This window comes from Achroia grisella, unplaced genomic scaffold, assembly GCF_030625045.1.
Source record: "Achroia grisella isolate CSIRO2021 unplaced genomic scaffold, CSIRO_AGI_Agris_v1 utg445, whole genome shotgun sequence".
Lineage (NCBI taxonomy): Eukaryota > Metazoa > Arthropoda > Insecta > Lepidoptera > Pyralidae > Achroia > Achroia grisella.
This window is the reverse complement of record NW_026712860.1, coordinates 376,446-389,555: the sequence shown is the minus strand read 5'-3', so window position 1 is coordinate 389,555 and position 13,110 is coordinate 376,446. Positions and strand designations below refer to the sequence as shown.

Here is a 13,110-nt window from a genome sequence, read left to right as displayed (position 1 = left end):
TAGAACGCAATAATGAAAGTTCACACAAATTCCATAAAATGTATAATAAAGTTATAAACAATGTTACATTAATTTGAGAAATTTACATTATCATTTTTAGGATATTTTTATATTATACAATAAGGTATAAAGCTACTGGATCCTATGGAGTTACAATACCAATTTTTTGTAATGCAAGTTGGGCAGCATCTGCTTTCGCTTGTTTCTTATTAGCACTTGCCACTGCCGGTTGGTATTCAGTACCTGCGACCTTTACCTGTGATAATAGTTTTAGTTTAGTGTTTGCATTCGGTTTTAAGTAAAAATAAAATATGTAATATTAACTTTCTATACTAAACTGTTATTTATTCAACACTAAGAAACTACTGTATAGGTTTCCTGACAGAAATGATCAAAGGAACAAAGTATTTTTACACCTTTAAAGATTTGCTGACTTTTAGATGCTAATAAAGCATCAATAACAGTAGTTGTACAATGCGGTGTTTTATTGGATGTTGTATGGGAATTCCTTCTATCCTAATATTACAATTACTAGAAATAGGCATTCAGAAATAATAGTTATTAATTATCATTTGCAATCATGTGATAACACATTCATTATCATTTCACAAAGTTTTCTTATATGGGTTAGTTATATAATTTTTATTATATTACTAACTTTGAACAAGAAGTTCTTCTTATGGTCAGGTCCACACTCGAAGCAAAGGTTGTACTCTGGCGGACCGAGTTTTTGTTTAGAGCAGTATTCACCTAGTAATGACACCGGGTGTTTGCCACCCGCTATTAATGGAGCTGGGCCCCTTCCACGTGTTTGTCGATGAGGTTTCATCTGCAAAATGATATAAGAACAATAACTCTAGCTAATAGGAATTACCACACAATTATGTTGATACCAAGATCAAACTGCTGCATTACCATATAAGAATTCTGAATTTGCAACAATGATACAATTATAAAAATTAGCTATGCGAAGTATGGTCATTTATATATTACTAGCTGTGGCAAACGGCCCGGCAAACGTTCTTTTGCCTTAAATTAAAAAAAAAAAATTTAGGGGGATGAAAAATAGATGTTGGCCGATTCTCAGACCTACTCAATACGCTCACAAAATTTCATGAGAATCGGCCAAGCCGTTTCGGAGGAGTGTAGGAACGAAAACTGTGAAAAAAAACACGAGAATTTTATATATAAGATTATAATATACTATAGGACAAACTTTAAACACAAATTAATACCAGAGCTATTGAAACTTTACTTACACCTTTGTTTGGTCTGTTACCAATCTCTTCTTTTGACTGTAGCCCTCTTGTGTCCAACTTAACCTCTAGCAGCAAAGGTTGGAGAGTTCCTGTACCTTCTTTGCCCAGCCCCTGTCCTGGGGTCCAACCCATCTTCTGAAGTAGATGCATACCCATTCCACCTTCAACAGGCGCAGCACGGACTAGTTGATCCTATATATATATAATAAATATTGTTTATACAACGTAACATACATATCAATATAAATTATATTTTTATGATAAGATGACTCGAATATTATATATTGTAATAAGATTCCAATATTTTCATAACTACTAATCTTCCTTACAAATGTCAAAAATGTGTTGCTAATTACTGTATCAAATAATTGTTTTATTTTTGATTAAGTCATCCATCTCAGATCAAATTCTGCATTTCAAAAGGTCATTGGTAACGGTAAGTAGTATTTTAGTTTCCAACTTATAGTTATATATTATACTATACTAACTTATATTATACTATATAGTTTACTATTGTAGTTCTTCTTGTGATGAGACAGCTTTCCGAACGAGTGGTAGATAAAAAACAAATTGTTATGACTATTCAAAAGTGCTTAAATTAAGTTTATTTGAATAAATGATTTTCTATTTCTATTTCCAACATAACAAACTATGAACGCCTTATTGTTAAGCCTGAGTCTCACCAATAAGAGGTGATTTTGACTATCAGATTTAGACTAGACTATCCCGAGACTTCCTTCTCTTATACTGGTGTAGCATATCTGGCTTTAGTCACCTTTTATTATATTCTGGGGATGAAAAGCTACTGACATGGAGATATTTATTCTTCGAGCGCTGGTAATTAATTGTACCTATTCCCCGTCTATAGATACTTACCTCACGTTCATGGGAACATTGCCCCTATCACCTGTCGACCATGCGGTAACGAGGTGCGAGCATCTCCTTATCACATAAAAGCTGCAACAAATATTCACGAATTCCCCATAGCAGCCATGCTTTTCTATGACGTCAATCTATTACGGAATATAGAAACTATTTGATATATAATAGACAACTTCACAGAATCGCAAGGCTTTTATATATAATATTTATATGAGACTGACATGGAAGGAAAATAGTACGATAAAGATAGTATACCAATAAGAGTAGTAAGAAATAAAATATGATTAATATGAGAATATGCAATAATAGTATTAATATTCATAACTATAATCAAAATTATATAAGTACGAAAACATACTACTGTATACACAGTTATCAAAGGCTGAAATATATTACATACATAAAGATGACATTGATATTGCGATTATCAAAATATACGTGACATGATAAAATAATAAGCATTTATCTATACATTTATATGTGAGTACACAACGGGAGCTAAAAATTAGTCAGTCAACAAAAGGGGAAAACTGAATATTTGTGTGCAAAATTCGGTAATGATAATCGGCGTGCCATACACAGTGGCACGAGAATTACCATCACTTGTTGATACTAAGACATTTAACGGTGTAACGATCGAACTGCGCGAGTTCTCTCTTTACACGAACCGAGAACTCGATTTTAAGGGTGATGATTACAACAACAACATATGTAATTTACATATATTATATTTGAAATACTAAATTACTTTTTGTTAGTAAATACGTAGACAAAGTGGCAATATTTTTATGCATGGTGTTATGTGTATTCTAATAATTTGTGTAATAGTCATACCGAAATAATGTTGTTAACCAACTAAAAATGCATTCTAATATATTTAACGCATTAATAATAATATTTCTATTTCTAAATAATTAATTGTCTCTAATATGTATTATCTATGGTATGGTACCAATTTATAAAATAGTTTATTATATATAGCCTATCCATGTCTGTGTTAGTGTAAGTGAGTGTGTAATTTACGGTTAAATATTTATTTTGTATGTAAAACTAGTCGAATATAAGAAATTTTAATTGATTCTCAAGCGTGTAGTACATTTTTGCTTATCATGTTATCTTTATCTATCGTCGAGATTATAATGATAAAAAACCTATCAGTAAATTGTCAATAGCAATGATGTAAGTACATTATAATGTTATGTAAAATATATGTGTCATATTATTAAATAATACTATGACTGACTATGATAAAATTTATTGATAAATAAGTAGGTAGTTAATGTGTCAGCGAATGCATAACATGTATTTGTCTAAAATATTATATATAATATGTTACATTAATTTATAACATATATGTCATACTACTCAAAAAATTTTTAATAGCCAAATAATGGGTTTCTATAATTTTGATGTTGGCAAATATTGAATGTTGTTGAAATCATCACCCCACAATCATAATGAAAGAGGTCAGAAAGCATAATACATGTGTATTATAAGTTCTGACCTAGAAGCCGCATACTGGATCATCAGAGTACCCGAATCCCGACCGATGGCACTTTGAGCTGAAAGAAAATTCATTTGGACAGACTTAAAGTATCAAACAAACCTTACGACTTACTTCTGCTATATATTTGTACTAAATATATGTGGTGGATATAATGGTAAAATGGAACAAATGTAAGTAGGATGGGCAGAAAGCGAAATATTGACTGCAAATTGGATTTAGATAGGGAGTTTAGTACAAAATAAAATAGCATTATAATAGTCATGTTTTGTTTGAAACTTTACATTTCTTTACGCTAATGTTACCTGTTCTTTTATTATCACAATAAGTTGTACAATATATTTATATATATTATTATAAAATAGAAGTTTGTGATAAATAAAGAACACATTTGGATCATTTTAAAAGAAACTGACATTGAATTGCTTTTCAAGATATCACTACTCTGGTTTTGAAATTGTATATAACATAAATCAGTGTATACCTTCTTAGCCCAAGCTTGTATTCCACTTGCCAATTCTCTAGGTGTAAGAATCTGTGCTCCTGTGGACCCCGTGAACTGACCCAAAGTTGAATCCTTTGAAGACCAGCCAAACTGTTGAAATAAATAGTGAATTATAATTATTATTTTTAATTTCAGATATTAATAAATATTCAAGTACAGTAATATCCAGCTTACCGCCGTTTCGGTTTAGCGCTTGTTTGTTTCAACCCAGGGATTCGAAACATAACGGAGAGACGTCGAGGAAATAGTTCAAGAAACAAGAAAGCAACTAGTCTTTCTAATAATAAGCTCAAGGAATTAACTGAGCAAGAAACAAAAATTAGTAGTAGTACTAGTAAACAAAAAGTAATAGTAGTGATTCCGAGTAGTGATTAAAAGAAAGATAGGCTCGTTCAATACTGTTTCGTTTAGAGCTGACTCTTATTGGAACATATCCCCGACGTGAAGCGGGATTTTATTATTGGAAGTAATTTTCTTGTGATAGAATATATACTATTAAGAGTATGAAAAGAAATTAACTAATAGTATTTATGAAAGTATAATCTAAATCTGTATTGGCGAAGACAACACTCAATATATACAAAAAATGTTGTTGAAGTGTAATAAAGTCTCTTTCCTTTGGCGTTCAAAAGGTTAATATATTTTAACTTACCCCACAGGTGCTAGACAGTTCATTTTCCTCTTGTTCTTTGCGTATCATTGCTATTTTCTGTGAAACAATCGACGCTACATCCTATAAGGAAATTTATTTTTCTATAGTTAAATTAGGAGTACACATAATAAAACCACTTGTACTTAAAAAGTTAAGTTATATCTCATGCATTTAGGTATCTATATATAAAATTTTAAAGAAATCATTTGAACATTTCAGTATTTGAATTATAGACAGCTTTGAATTAAGCACAGAAAAATTTGTTTTAATGGATTTCCTAACAGAAATCTCTAGTTTTGGTGCTACTATTGGTAGTATATGGTGAGTATGGTTATTATATAAATATCAATGAGACCTAGTAGTGGATACCTGATTGATGAACAAATATATTTGCTATTATTTTTATAATACCAGTACAGATTTCCTAACAGTAACTCACTATTTTGGCTCCTTCAATACTTGGTGGGTATGCTTGTGGTCCGGGCGCCGGTAACGCTGAAGGCACGGAGGACAACTCTGAAACGAATAATTAATATTTTAATAAAACATATGGCAACACTTAAATTATTTATCAATATTTAAAGTTATAAAAGTGTAAACAAACTGACGAAAGTGGCAACAGTCATCTATATATCAACTGTATAGTTAAAGCCTCATATGATGGGGCACATCAGCCGGGAATATCAGAAAAGTACTATATCAAACCACATGGCCACCTGAGTAATAGTCGTTTTTTTATATCCAGTGCTATCTATAGTCCAAAATTTGTCGTTCAGCTTAATGTATAATTGATTATGACTTACGGCTTCCTGTCGTAAAACTCTTCATATACGCTGGCGTTTCGACTACAGGTGGCGCGGGTAAAGCAAGCGGACCAGATCTGAAAAAGAAAATTGACACATTAAAATAGATATGCTACATGTAAAATGGCAATGGCTTATGACAATTAATATTAACGGAATCTGAAATATATTATAGTTTAATTTTTTACAGGTTTAATTTACGGGTCTTCACTATCAAATAATATTCATCCATGATTTACACTTTTTGCCAGAATATTAGGCAAAGATTACTCTTGTGTGTGATTTACATCTACTGACTGATAGCTATGTTTATTTCAATAAAAGTAATATAATTTACATTTTTATTGGGATATTATTAACGAATTTCAATATTCTACTTAAATTTATCTTATATCTATATAATTTGTGTTTCAAAATGTTAGGATACAATATTACATGCGGTCACATATTTTATGCAATTGCAATGTTAATTATTAATTAAATAATTATAACACTTTTTATATTGATAAAAAAACATCTTACTTGGTCGTTTCTGTAGTGCTTGCTGTGATAGCTGCAATTGTTTTTGTTGCTGCTGGCTTTGAGTTCAGCTTCGCTACTTGCTGTGAAAACACCATTAAATGTAAGTTTATTTTAGATTTACTGTACAAGTAAAGTGTCATTACTACTGTACTGCTTGGTAAGAGAAAGAAATAGTCTGATATACTATTCATTTATCAGACTATTTCTAGACAGATATCAATACATTGAAATTGTATCTAAGAGCAAATCACGTGACTGAATATGGGTCCATTATATTCTATCTCTATTTACTTAAAAATATCATGTTATTTTCTTAATTTATTCCTGTTGTCTTGTTCTTCATTAAAGAACAAGACAATTATGGACATACAATGTGCAGTCTGATACTCGGCCGAAATATTCCATTAATGCTGGCAGCATTTCCACTCTGAAATCCAGATATAATCAGAAACTGTATACAAGATTAGCTGTATAAATGACATTACCATATCCTTTTTAGGAGGTGAGACAGGGACCCATTCTGAAGCCTTCTCTCTATGTTGAGAGCCAGAAGACACTGGAAATTGCAGCCTGAGTTCATCCTTATTGGCCACAGGCAATGTACTGGTTTTAATAGGCAGTGGAGCGCCACCCTGTGTGTTTATTAAAGAAAGAAATTGTATGAATGGTTTGCACAGAAATTTGTCTTTTATACAGAGTGTTATGTTTAATTTACAAAAATGTCAAAATGTGGATATTTCTACTACAATATATAATATGTTATATAGGTTATCAAACATACATTGTAGGTTCCAGTTTTAGTGAATATTTAATGTAATTTTTATTATCATAAGAAACAAGTTATAGAATTGTTATGGATTTTGAATCCATAACAATTCTATAACTTGTTTCTCAATATATATAGAAATATCTATTATATCAATCTAAAGATTTAAAGATTTAGATACATACAGTCAGATTTAGGTATCATCTGTATGTAATCTCAAATAATGGATTTAATCTATAATTTTTACTTTTTTGACTGACGGCCGACATGATGGCAAGTGGAAACCATCGCCGATTATGAAGAGCAAAACAGATATGATATGGAAATCATATTATCATGTGACGCTTCTCATTGACATTTCAGAGGACTAAAACGTTATATTTGTAATATGTTGGATGTTGTGTGTGAACATTATGCTTTATCCTGTAATTGCACTGCAAAGTCGCATCCTACAACTGACCACAACTGCAGATTACAAAGTAAGTCGCATGGCGGCTGAAATAGGTGAATCAGAGAAAGATATATCATACAGACATTTTTTAACATCTACCTCTGGTAAAATAAATATATATAATAGTTACTTTTTAATATGATGAACTCACCCTTATATTCATTACTATAGGTGCTTTTTCTTTTACAAGGAATGGATGATGGAATGCTAGGGTGTCCTCATTTTCACTCATATCATCGTCATTAGACGACACAGAAGACAGTTCACCGAGGGCTTCTTTCTTGGATAAATGCTTGCAAAAGTCTGTCAGTTCATCTACCGATTTACCTGTTGATTACATTGTCTACTATGTTACTAGTGTCTTTACAAAATTACAATGCAAATATGTACTTTGTGTATACATAAAACTTAATGATACATAGTGTATCAGCGTTTTTTTTTTATTTAGACAGAACCTCGAATTATAAGGACAATTAGGTTTACCAGATAAAATATCAATAAATATATTAGACATTTAACATATTTAGTATTAAGAATGTAATTGTAAAATTAGTATATATTATTTCTTTGACTTACCACCAGATTGTATGGCGGCCATGACTTGGTTTCTTGTGTGTGGCGGCAGCGCCGCAGCGCCAGCAGGGACAGCGCCATTTTTAAGCATATTGATTGCATTTCTTCTTGCTACTTCTAGAAGACGTTTCTTCTCACTATCCGCTAATTTTACTCCGCTAGGTGATCTATAAATAATAATATAAATATTTATTAAAAATCATGAATACAGAAACCAATGGTACTGTAAATGTAAAATAGTGAAAAAAATTTTTTTTTCTATTCCTTGTATATCCGAAATCAGTAATTGTACTATAATCAGATTGGTTGGTAAAGTACTATGCAAGTCTACAGTCCAGTGAGTGCACGACTTTTTATTTAAAAGATGCCTCTGACCATTGGAGAATTTCAATGTTGAAGCTACTAGCACTTCCCCACAATTGTATGCCATAGGTCCAAATTGGTTTGATGGCTACCTTATAGACAAGTAATTTATTCTCTACTGAGAGGTTACGAGTTTTTACCCAAGAGCCAGTACAAATTCCTGAATCTGTGGTTGGCTTCATCTCGCACACAATTTTTAAGTAGGTAAAATATTTTAAGTGATGTCCCTCTGTCTACTGTACGTACACTCAAAACAAAAAAAAATCACTTTATCTCAATATTAGTTTTTTTTTATAAAATAAGGTATAAATGGTTGCAGCATACATGATTGTGAATGATTATGAGTACCCGCAACAATCCCCTGGGATTTGCAGGCGAGTTAAAAAAGCTGTTACCATTTAGAAAGGAGTGGAAATAATTACGAAAGCGATATGAAGAGGTATAATGTAATATCAGTAAATATAACTTTACCTGGATCTTCTAGTCCTATGCCTGGGTGATGATCTGTGACGGGATTTTACTCTGGATCTGGATAAGGACCGTCTCCTTGACCTAGATCGGTGTCGAGATCTACTTCTCCGCCGTGACTTGGAACTTGAACGGTGGTGACGCCTTGAAGTTGAGCGAGATCTCGATCGCCTGGATTTGCTTGTAGATCTATAATTTTTTTAGCAAACAATTTATTATATATTTTACACAGTGTACAATATGCTACAAGAAGATGTGTCAAATAATATTTAAATGTGTTTTCTTCCTTATTCTATTAGTATGTGAGTTGACTTTTTACTAATAAAAAGTCAGGTACTCAAAAATTGCAAATTAAAAATTTAAAAAATATCAATTGATAATATTATAATTGTATAATAGTCAATAATTATCATTGTTAAGTAATAAAAGTTAAGTATAAGAGAGACATAATCGAATTTATTGGTGTCACAGATAGAATAGCTGTCGTTCGCCTCAAAATTCGTACATATTTGAAAGAGTTGGTAATAATTCAAATATATACAGTCAACCCTCCTATAACGCGGTGAGTGCGTACCGCGTTGTATGGAAACCGCGCTATAAGAAACTCGGATTTAACCGTACAAACCAGGCTAATTCGTAGCGCGTTCTATGGAAACCGTCTACCGCGTTGTATGGAAACCGCGCTATAAGAGACTCAGAATAAGTACAAATCACATCATTCGTACCGCGTTATATGGAGACCAATAAATACAAAAGACAAGATAAATTATAAATTATTTTTATTGAATTGAAGAGTATGAACTCTTCAATTCAATAAAAATAAGTAAATGATGAAAAAAATGAAACAAAAACTAAACTAAAAAACTGTTTTCCAACAAAAACAAAAGAAAGACTTTTGTAAAATGATGTAATCTTTCAACACTCATCCTCACTGTCAGATATGAGTCGCCTAACTCGCCTTCTTTTAATGGGCAAAATGTCTTCCTCACTTGGTTGATCTACACATTGGTTTTAAGCGGCTAAGACATAAGCAGAACGTAGTTTTTCTATAGTTCACGCGACAATGTAGTCAAAAGATCACATATATATCTTTCATGTTACAGTTTCGTTAGACACACACACGCATGGCACGCTGTCGATGCGAAACTATTTAGTTAATAGAAGTGGAAGATAGCGCATGAGGAGAACCACCCACCCGTGAACCACGCTGATATAAACATATCCAGTTAAAACCATTCATTGGGTGCACGGAAAGAACTGATGGGACGTTGTTGAACGGAGACCGCGCTGTAAGAGTACCGCGTTATAGGAGGGCTGTCGCAATTTCAGCTCCGCGTTATATGGAAACCGCGTTTTGAGAGTACCGCGTTATAGGAGGGTTGACTGTACACCTACTGAACAGGCCGAACAGTCAGTAGTAGACTCCTTTTATAATGACCTCTCAGAAACAATTGGAATGTACTCTAACAATCATATTGTAGTAATGGGAGATTTTAATGCTCAAGTAGGAGAAAAACAAACAGAGGAAGAATTTACAATTGGAAAATATGGCTACGGAAAAAGGAGCTGCAATGGGCAAAAACTAATAGAGTTCACTTTGGAACACAATCTTACGATACTAAAAACACTATCTTTAAGAAGAAAAACAACAAGTGGACTTGGATCTCTCCGGATGCAAAGTACAGAAATGAAATTGATTACATCTGTTGTAACCATCCCAAAGCTTTCAGTGATACAACAATAATAAAAAACCTAAACTTCAACACTAATTACCGCATGGTAAGAAGTTGCCTCAGGATATCCAGGCCTAAATTTAATAGAAATAAAATACATAGATACTGCAACCAACGACTTACTTCTGGAACACCACACAAGTCCACTCTTATGTCTCTAACGCAAATAGGATACGAAGACTTAAACCTATTAGATAGATATAATAAAATGGAACTAAAACTTAAACAATCAACTGGAAGAAGGAGAGCCACTCCTAACAGAAACAAATTCAGCGAAGAAACTTACAAGCCAGCCAGAACGTAAAAGTCTAAGTAAAGATACATATACAACGGAAAGAGAAAGAATAAGAAAGTTAGCAGAGATAAGTAAGTAAATTAGAGAAAATATGAGACGGGACAGAAGAAAACGCAGACAGGAAACATTGGAAAAACATATTAAAAAAACAGGCAGAGTAAAAAAAGCTCTCAAAAAACTTAAAGAACATGATAAAGAATCGATACCAAACCTCAAAAAGAAGGGAAAAAGCGAAAGAGACAGAAAACGAATTAAAGAAATAGCTACAGAATTCTATACAACATTATATTCTGATAAGGATAAAATAAAGGAGTCTGGAATATTAAGAGAGACAGAAAGTGAAGTACCCACAATCCTACCATCGGAAATAGCTAAGGCAATAAGAAGCCTACCTCCAGAAAAAGCACCTGGACCCGATGACATTCCAAATGAGGTAATAAAGGCAGCCATGAAGGAAATAATACCTTTACTGATGTTGATCTTTAATGACATACTAAAAACAAAAATGATACCATCTCAGTGGAGCGAATCTCACATAATCCTTATACACAAGAAAGGGACAAAGAATGACATAGAAAACTATAGGCCTATAAGTTTGATGTCGAATCTGTACAAAGTATTTGCAAAGATAATCTTAGACAGAATATCAAAACAGTGGAAGGAATTAGAGGAGGCCTTTGCCATAACCCACTCTGTACTGCGGGATATAATTTAGAAAATGAAATTAAAAAAAAAAATTAAACTTAACAAATAATAATAGTAAAAAAAATATATATAATAATAATAAATTTATAGTATAATATAATAATATGAATGAACAGGAATGTAGAAAAAAAAATGTATAATAGTACAGAAATAAAGGCTTCTTTATCTTTATCTTAAGTAATAAAAGTTACATTACAACAATAATTTTGTAAGTTTAATACTGACTACATACCTTTTCGGAGATCTGCTTCTATCTCTTTTAGATGACTTCCGAGAACTCTCTGTGGTTTTGCTCTTTTTAGTGACAACTTTTTCTTCTTCGGTACTAGAAACACATGAGTAGTATATCAATTAAAATTAGAATCACCTTTGACCTACACAAAATAAACAACTACAATATTTAGGAAATCAACTTTTTAAATACTAAATATTGAAACTATATATTTAGTATTTGCCTTATTCATAAAGATTAAAAATTCTAACAAACCCACTTCTTACAAATTAAAAAACTAGCTTAAATGTAATAGAACATAACAGTTGAACTGTTAAAATATGTGTAAGGATTTGGCGTATTAGCTGTCAAGACAAAATCTAATTACTAGTTAACTAGCTAAATAGTATTTATGGACTAGTTAACTTTAATACTTTAGTTTGCAATTACTATTTATAATTTTATTAACAATATCTAGTCATATCAGAAAATTTACTGTTCCATGGAAACTGTTTTTATTGTGTAAAGATTTCTCACATTTTAATTTCTTCAGCAGCTTGTTTTTTCAGAATGCCCCCAGGATCCGAAGATTTTGGGAAGTGTGAGTTTGAGATTACTTCGTTGACAGAATCACTAGAAGAATCTGTGTATTCTCCCTCTTCATATTTCTCTGCTTTCTTTCTAGCCTCTTCCTCTGCTTTCTTTACAGTCTCCTCAAATACAGTACTGAATTTCAAATTCTTAATTTGAATTTTACCTTTGGATTTGTCACTTTCAGTATTGGTATCATTTTTTTTACAGTCCAACTTGTTTCTCAAATCACACAATTCTAGTTTTTCTTTAGGAGACTCAGGCATAGGGATTAAACTAGTATCAAGAAAACTAACACTGTTGGAATCTTCTATTATAATAGGAACTTGCTTTTTTCGTTCTTCTTTTGTTTCTGTTTTGACTCTCTCGATTTTAATTTCAGTCTTGAGTTTTGCCTCTTTAGGTTTAATATCCTCTGACTTCTTAGTACGTTTAGTTTCATTTTTAACCACTTCTGGTTCGGGCTTTATTCGCAAGGGAGGAGGGTATGAAGGGGACCGGTCGTAGTCTTTACGTTTTTTGGTCTTACCCTTTTTTCTCTTTTTGCGTTTATGGGAGTAGTCACTATCGTCAGAATTGCTACTACTGCTACTACTCCGGCTTCGCTTTTTCTTTTCCTTTTTATGTTTCTTCTTACTCTTCTTCGATTTCTTAGTAGAAGCTTCATCAATTTTAGGTGGGTCTGCGTTAAAAGCACCGAACAACTCCGACAAGATCTCGCTTGAAGATTTAGTTGAATCATCTTTTTGTTTCCTCTCTGGAGTAGTTCTCTCCCTTTTGATTAAATGTTCTATTTTGTTAATGAGACTCGTCATTGTAATATGCAC

The 13,110-nt window shown here is 32.3% G+C and overlaps 1 protein-coding gene across 1 annotated transcript; it reads right to left on the bottom strand.

Moving 5' to 3' along the window:
- Nucleotides 1-28: 28 nt before the first annotated feature.
- On the bottom strand, nucleotides 29-13,110 carry LOC131844968 (protein Son). Its single transcript, XM_059193965.1, has 14 exons — nucleotides 12,230-13,110; nucleotides 11,714-11,806; nucleotides 8,752-8,937; nucleotides 7,921-8,084; nucleotides 7,496-7,671; nucleotides 6,613-6,759; nucleotides 6,128-6,207; nucleotides 5,606-5,682; nucleotides 5,242-5,318; nucleotides 4,803-4,883; nucleotides 4,130-4,240; nucleotides 1,260-1,451; nucleotides 659-829; nucleotides 29-256 (listed from the first exon to the last, which is right to left on the bottom strand). Exons 1-14 carry the CDS (start codon nucleotides 13,096-13,098, stop codon nucleotides 143-145), a joined length of 2,538 nt encoding a protein of 845 aa, XP_059049948.1. The 5' UTR covers nucleotides 13,099-13,110; the 3' UTR covers nucleotides 29-142.

Excerpts from the sequence above, each read along its gene's own strand:
- LOC131844968 (XM_059193965.1), bottom strand. The coding sequence starts at position 13,098 with ATGACGAGTCTCATTAACAAAATAGAACATTTAATCAAAAGGGAGAGA. Across the intron at positions 7,672-7,920 it reads GGCCGCCATACAATCTGGTG|GTAAATCGGTAGATGAACTG; the intron begins GTAAGTCAAAGA and ends TGTAATCAACAG. Across the intron at positions 6,760-7,495 it reads CTATAGTAATGAATATAAGG|GGTGGCGCTCCACTGCCTAT; the intron begins GTGAGTTCATCA and ends ATAAACACACAG.